The sequence below is a fragment of the Penaeus vannamei genome, chromosome 22 (genome assembly GCF_042767895.1).
Source record: "Penaeus vannamei isolate JL-2024 chromosome 22, ASM4276789v1, whole genome shotgun sequence".
NCBI lineage: Eukaryota > Metazoa > Arthropoda > Malacostraca > Decapoda > Penaeidae > Penaeus > Penaeus vannamei.
In genome coordinates this window covers 22323705-22331204 of record NC_091570.1, presented here as the reverse complement: position 1 = coordinate 22331204, position 7500 = coordinate 22323705, and the positions used below count along the sequence as shown (strand labels likewise).

The window sequence follows — 7500 nt, the reverse complement described above, 5'->3', positions numbered from 1 at the left end:
CCAGCCACCCTCATTAGAAGATCCATTAATGGGTTTTGTGTGTGTGGATGCTACCTCAATATGGAGTGGACATGTCTCCCTCTGTGGCTGGTATCCGTTGCTTGACCTTCGAGGTTGTGTCAGAGGTCATCTCAAAGTGAGTGGGATTTAATTTGGATAATATTATTTACTTTATTTTTTTAGTGTTTCATATCTACAATAGTCACAAAAAATAAACATGAGATTTGGCTTGTCAGCCTGAATGAGGATAATTCTTAGATTTCATGTAATATTTAAGGTACTGATGTAAATTACTCTTGTTACAGGTATCGTTAACTCCTCATGAACCCCCTCAAGCTGGTGGCCCACCAAGGAAAGCATGTTACTCAGTGAACCTACATGAAAATGTTGGTCAAAAGGTGATGCCAGAAACTTACAGATCTGGGCCCACATACTCTCAACGTTCTGACAAGAGCAGTGACACTAGTTTGAGGGAGAGGCAGAGTCATGTTGCAAGTGATACAGAAACTTCCAAAAGGGAGTCTTTAAAACCCCTGTCTCCAAATATCATGCAGAAACATTCTCCCAAATCCCAGAGAAAAACCTATAGCAGCGGAAGTGAAGGTAGCACTAGCGATGCAAGTGGTTCACCTTACAAGAATGTTGATTCGTCTCTTTATTCCAAGTATTCTGTGATAAGTTCTGGGTCTGTTGTTGTTGATGGTGAGGTTCTGAATGATGTGTCTGGGTTTCATGGTGGGGTGTCAAATAAAAAATCATCTTCCTCACATGAGAACTTGCGTGCAGCAACAACGGGCGTAGAAAATAAGACTTCTTATGACAGAAAGTATTCTAGTATCCCAGTGTTCTCTCCCCACAAAGATTCAAACAAATTGGGAGATCAAGAGCATGAAAGAAAAAAATCAAGTGATAATCTTCCAGAAGTCAATTATAGGGAAAAAGAAAATAAAACTCCTAGTACATCTGTTCACAGCCAGGGTTTCTGTCGGCACAAAGGAACAGTTATAGTCAAAGGCGTAGCAACAGACTCTGATAAAGTGTCTAGTTCAGGAGCTGGATCCCGAGTGAGTGAGGATAATGAACATGGTACACCAAAAATGGAGCGAAGAAAAGGCTCTATTTTGCTCAAAGACTCCCTAATTGTTTCTCATTTTAGAATGCAGAAAGAAGAAGACAGCAACAAAGAAATGGCCTCTCAGGAGAATGCTCAGCCTAGTCGTGTTCCATCAAGTCCGAGGTACGGAGAAAAAGAGAGGACCACTATGTCCAACGAATGCCCAGGATCGCAATCACACCCCAGCCAGCCACCTGCTTCAACCTCAGGAACAACCACAACAGCAGATAAACCAAGTTCCTGTCTTAAAGTACCAGGCAGTCCATCTCTGAGAGCCAAGCATGTTACCTTTGCTCACAAACTGGTACAACACCAAGACAGAGATGGCTCCAGTGACCAGAACAGGAGACAGCCAGGCCTCACTCAGCAATCACATGACTTGTATAGGACAGGCCATGAGACCTTTGGAAGTGCAGGTAATGAGAGGAATATCTTGGATTCAGAAAGTAGGCAGAAACTACCCAGAGGGCATACAACCACAGAGAGATCTGACCTGCAAGTTGTGCCATGTCGCGAGGGTGACACCCAGGTTGTCACCACAACTGTGAGTGCCCAGGGGAGCAGAAGTTATAGTGTAGTTTCAGGTTTTGACAGCAAGGGAATGATGGAAGCGAGAAAATCAAGGGATAACAAGTCAGATCTGATCATGGCCTTTTCATGGATGAATCAGAGCTCAGAGTCAGACACACCGTGTGTATCCTTCATTGAACAAAGGCAGAATGTAAAAGAGACTGATTCAGGGGGCAAAGGTCATCACATGAATAACTCAACAGATAACAAAGGCTCGCCAGATATGGGAAACCATACTGGAAGTCCTCAAAAAAAGTCACGGAAATTCAGAAATAGATTAGCAGCAAATTTTCACTTGAAATAGAGCAAAAGCAATCTAACTTCTCACTCTGTTACTAACTTTAAAACAAATTTCTAGATGCTAGTCTGCTGTATAATTCAAAATACTCTGTCATGACAGAGCATGACACAAGTGCAATGAACTTACTCAACAAATTATTGGTGGCCCTTCTGTAGATGCCTAATGACTTCATAATTTGCATTTGAAGTATTAGAAATCTAGCACAATCCTTGTTCATGATTAATTTTAATGTATAGTATCAAAACCTGCTTAATGTGATCTCATTCAAAATACTGTCACAATCTGCACTCTGTAGATGTCTTCCTGATATGGCTTCAGTATTATGGTGCTTCTCATTCATCATTATTGTTCAAAATCAACATGTAGATGTCATATTTCTTCCATACTATGTACATAACATGTATAAAAAAATGTATTAAAAGGCTATGACAAATTCATCAAACTATTATTTTTTTATTACAGTATAGAGTTTACAACACTTAATTGTGGTATGGAAAATGTTTCTTTTTTTGTCTAGTTTTAATTTATTCTTGCTTTCTATAGAAAATTTACGAGGAACATGAGAATGATGCTTGAATATATACCTGGATTTAGAATTGCTACCAAAGGAATGGCAAAGCAAATGGCTTCAAGCATATAGTGTAAACTTTAATTATTTCCATATAAATAAATGCAACAAGAAAAATAATACTTGCATTCATCTTCCTTTTGAATTTTATAGAGCATAATAAATACATACATGATTTTGTTTTGGGCTAATGGCTGTGTTTTAAAATGCTGGTACAAAACACACAATATCTTCTAGTATTTATTGTCATACAATGCTGCAATCATTCCTAGGCATGGCAGAACAATCCTCTTGCTACAATATCCAGTTTACACTAATAACTGATTCATTTAAAACTGTAGACTAAATAAAAGGAGATTTACTTGAAAATAACAGTGTCCAGCATAGCACCAAGACACTGCACAATATTTGAGGTCATGAGGATTTCAACCTTATCCTCCAAATGCCGCTTGGGGTCTAACTTTCCTACATTCTTGATGGCTAATTGCTCTGGGGTCATTTTCTCTTCCTCTTCCAAACTCTGAAAAGCAAAGAAGTAAAAAAATATTAGATCATATGGGTACATCTACAACAAATGAAACTATAATTATCACTTGTTAAGAAAATCCTCAGTATGGAAGAGGATCCTAATCATAATACAAGGTTGAGGAAAAAAAAAATACCTTATTATATGCTGTGGCCAAATTAAGTATCTCCTTAACAGTGTCCTCATTGAGACTGCTGTGCTCGTTGTAGTTCTGGAGTGTCAGGCCTTCCATCCACGACTTCTTGTGCAGGTTAAGAAGCATCTGTTGTTCTCTGGAAATATTTGCCAGATGAATTTAGGCACTGAACTGCTTACTGAGATGATTTGGCACAAAACAGTTTTCCAGGAATGTAAAGTTAAGGTTTATTACAGGTAGGTTTGCTTTCCATAGACGTCCAAACTGCAGCAATGACTCGCTACACAAGCTTACCTTTCATTCATGCGGTATTTGATGGGGATAGAATAATAGTGACGGTTGAGTCCATGGATCAGGGCCTAGAAGGGTAGAAAGAATTTGTTAAGCAAGACACTAGGAACTGGCTGCTAATTTGTAGTTTATTACTGAATTTTTCAGTTTCACATTCCAACTTTCAAGTTGATATGAAAAAGAAATATGATGCAGACAGTGGCTCACTGTCAATGAGGAAAATCATTTTTATTCAAAATAATGCAAATCAGGCACAAGTATATTGACTATAACAAGGAACAAGAGATTCTCATTCATAACACCTCTATCACAATGAACATGGTTCATCAAATTTTAGACCTATAACTAAACCAGCTGAAATTTGAAATTACCTGAATGGATGGTTTTTGAAGATGCCCAAGATTTGAAGTAGTCTGTCTAGGCTCCTGCCCAAGAACCATCATGTTGGGATTAATTAATCTGAAGGCATCAATCACTACTTTACCTGGGGTAGAGAAAAAATGAAGAGTTAGGAAAACTAATGGCAAGAATACATCACTAACGTTTAATCATGGTAATGTCCTACCTTAACATTGAATTACTAAAGCATGTCACTGGAGGAAAACTACAAATGGGTTTCAGTGAAAGTAAAAGCTATAAAGACCTATCTGCAAAATATTCTTAGTTTCAAGATTAAATGGAGAAAAGGATGTTATTTTTTTTCCTAAATATTTTTAACATTTTCCAAATATTTCATCTCAACATTTTCAATATAAAAGTTCCATTATAAGACTGTTAAGATAAAATTTAGGGCCTAAGCAGCAGCAGGATTTTTAAGCAAATACATCTCTCAATTTACACTTAACACAGTAAGACAACAGATCCTAAATGGAGGAGGGGTGGGTGTTAAAACAGCCAGCCTCTGCCAGTCAAACTACACACCTTTAACAGACTGGATTGGATCGACCACAACAGCCACAGCTCTCTCCGACAGAGCCTCAAAACTCTGCTGGGTGTTAATATCGACTCCAGAGAGCCAGCAACCAAATCCTGGATGAGAGTGGTACCAGCCGACCACCATCTCTGGCCGACCAACTTGCTTCAACATATCCAACATCTTGGCCTGGAACACTGGGTCTACAGCTTCTACTGATACTCCCTGGAAGAAAGAAAGAAAGAGAGAGAAAAAAAAAGGATGAATTGCTTAAGTCAACATTGTGATAAACATAGTGCCATGTCATCTACTTAACAATATGAACAACATTTACTCTGGCTTTTATAGATTCTTGAACAAAATCTGGAATTCTTATAAAACATTTAAAACTTACCTATTTTGTAAACCTAAGTAAATACATATATAAACCTATTTAATATCCATAAGGGTTTTTAATACTAATGATTTAATGATCTGAAGGCAATCTTGTTTTATGCTTAGTAATTGACATATTCTAATGAGCCTAGAATGCTCAATAATTGAAACAAAGTTAATATTTGTCTACATCTAACAGACAAAAATATCCAATTAATGTAATTTCTTAACATTCTCCCTTTTTTATTATTTTTGACTAATAACTTGCAAATAATATTCACAGTATAAGTATACATACTGAGAGTAACAACAAACAATGCACTCACAGTTCCGCTCTGTGGCATAGCAAATACGTCAATAACTCGGACCGTGTAGTCATCCACAAACTCTCCCAGCATCAGCCCCATCACTTCCATGGGAACTCCAGCTCTGCCATGCTTCAACATCTTCAACAATGCTAGTGATGAGATGTAAACCTGTAGACACGAAATGCACTTAGGGTTAAAGGAATCTTTAAAATCCCATTAAAGGAGTTAAAATATAGAAAGTCTATCTCTACAAATGGTTAATTGTTAAGAAAAAGGTGCTAGACATCTAGGTCATTGAGCACTATCTATCTGTTCAAAGAATAAAATACTGTTACATTTTATAACACTGCACAAATTCTATTGTCATTATTCCAGTTTTATTTTGCCTGATAAAAAAGACACTATTTCTCATGTAACCTAAATATATAATGCACATGCATAGTATACCTTCTTTAAATGCGCAGTGTCAACTTACTTGTTCAGCAGTGTCAGGAACGGGAGCATCATTGGGTGGAGGTCCCTGGCCAAGGGCTGGTAGGCCTCCTCCCAAGCGCAGAAGACGGTCCATGTTTTACTGCAGAAGAAAAAGATCTCATAAGGACATAAAAACAACACTTTATAAATAATTTGTATTCCTTTTTGAACTGAAACTTAATCCCTGGCAAAGAGTCATGTAAGAAAGGAAGAAAATTGGTTATGCCTAATGGTGCGAATTTCAATTAAATTTTAATTTGGTACTTGCCTAATATAGTGTTTATTGCTCATTCCCTGGACCTATTTTCAGATTGGGTAATTATTACCGATAGTGACACCCCCTCTCATAAATAGAGTCAAAAAAAAAAAAAAAAAAAAAAAGAAGAAAAAAAAAAAAGAAAAAAAAAAAAAAAAAAATCTGCAGAAAAATGATTTCATCAGTTCTTGGCATTGTTTCTTCTGCAAATGAATCATTGAGGACACGTACCATTTCTCCATCGACGATCTTGATTTGATAGTCCCAATAGCAGGGGAGGACATGACGTATATCATTCGATTTTAATTTTTTTTTTTTTTTTTTTTTTTTTTGGCATTTGGGGCTTTTGATGGGCTCAGATATTAAACTGGGATGGTCTATTTTTTCTTCATTGCCACTGTACAGTCTTAAGAATAGCTAAGAATCAACACAACATTTCTCGCCAGCTTTCTGCCATGAAATGATCGGTTCCACACTGTCAAACCTGGCAGCTGGCGAATGAAAATGTGAAACGCACAATGTGCAGATAATTCAGAATAAGTCTATAGACAAATCTTAAAACATGTAAATGAAGAATAACAACATTAAGAAAAGACTTTAAGAGCAGAAATATTTAACAGCAGATACTGATAATTAGCCATATAGTAACACATGAACTAATACGGATATTGCAGTAATGAGTTATGCTTTTACTGTTGTGTTATTCAAGGTAAGGTAAATTATCAATGACTGCTGTTACATTCATGCTTCTAAAGTCTTTTACTATTGTTATTATAGTTCATTTACATATTTTAAGATTTATCTATACTTTTGTTTAGAATCGTGTGCATCTTGCGTTTCACACTTTCTTTCGCCAGACACAGGTTGACACCTCTGCAAGCTTGCTCATTTTGTGGTAGAAATCATTGGATTTGCTGCAGAAAAACACCATTTTTTTCAATTTAGTTTCTGGGAGGGTGCATCGCTCTCTATAACAAATACCCCTGTCACAAATAGTGTGCTTCATACTTTGGCACAAAGATCACTAAGTTCCTCCTTCCACAGCATCAACGACGGGAACCAATCTCCACACACAGACACAAATATGAATATGCATGGTGGTTGGTGTGCCTGCAATGCCTTTCTAAAAAAAATATTGTTATTACAACAAAAATGCTAAAAGTGATAATATAACAAAAGAGAGTAGGACAAAGGCAAGGTACGTCACCCAAGTGACATTTATATAAACTAATAATGACTAAACAATACTCAAAATACTACTAATCATATTTTGAAAATAACTTACAATACTAAATCATACTCGCGAAATTAATCAAAAGTATATAACTAAATAAATCCCAATGCAATTCCATCCTATTCCACAACTAATCATCGCGTTACCTTATTTCTCTCTCTTCTCTTTCCCAGTTCAACCTCACTACACTTCCTCATATTCTAAACTCTACAAAGAAACGAAATCATAACAAGAACGCCAATAAAACCGCATAAATCATGCAGAAAACTTACAAAATAGAGGAGTAAATTCACTCACTTTCAACACAACGTTAAAGTTTACCTCAAAATCTGTCAACAACAATGACCCTTCGACTTCGATGAATTTTTTGAAGGAAGAAATGATTTTTGCCAGAGATATCAATTAGCTAATCATTTATACTCGGAAGTGTGAAA

At 36.6% G+C, this 7500-nt stretch overlaps 2 protein-coding genes across 4 annotated transcripts in view; one reads left to right on the top strand and one right to left on the bottom strand.

Annotated features, from left to right (window-relative positions):
• Positions 1–2670, top strand: part of LOC113800098 (uncharacterized) — a gene marked incomplete in the record, with an annotated part of 18113 nt that extends 15443 nt beyond the window's left edge. Inside the window, 2 exon segments of the mRNA XM_070136714.1 lie at positions 1–136; positions 306–2670. The exon segment at positions 1–136 is cut by the window's left edge and continues 44 nt beyond it. Of these exon segments, the coding sequence (XP_069992815.1) occupies positions 1–136; positions 306–1988 (1819 nt within the window).
• Rpn11 (regulatory particle non-ATPase 11) overlaps positions 2426–7500 on the bottom strand; it is a 5133-nt gene continuing 58 nt past the window's right edge. The window contains exons 1-8 of one of the 3 annotated variants that reach the window (XM_070136715.1): positions 7388–7500; positions 5578–5676; positions 5121–5270; positions 4428–4644; positions 3878–3990; positions 3510–3574; positions 3216–3351; positions 2426–3073 (exon numbers count right to left, since the gene is read on the bottom strand). The exon at positions 7388–7500 is cut by the window's right edge and continues 58 nt beyond it. In XM_070136715.1, coding sequence (XP_069992816.1) covers positions 2912–3073; positions 3216–3351; positions 3510–3574; positions 3878–3990; positions 4428–4644; positions 5121–5270; positions 5578–5670 — 936 coding nt within the window. In that variant the 5' untranslated portion in view covers positions 5671–5676; positions 7388–7500 and the 3' untranslated portion in view covers positions 2426–2911. Of the gene's footprint in view, positions 3074–3215; positions 3352–3509; positions 3575–3877; positions 3991–4427; positions 4645–5120; positions 5271–5577; positions 5677–7338 lie in introns of all 3 variants that reach the window. The other 2 variants (XM_027350825.2, XM_027350824.2) reach the window with 2 other exon arrangements.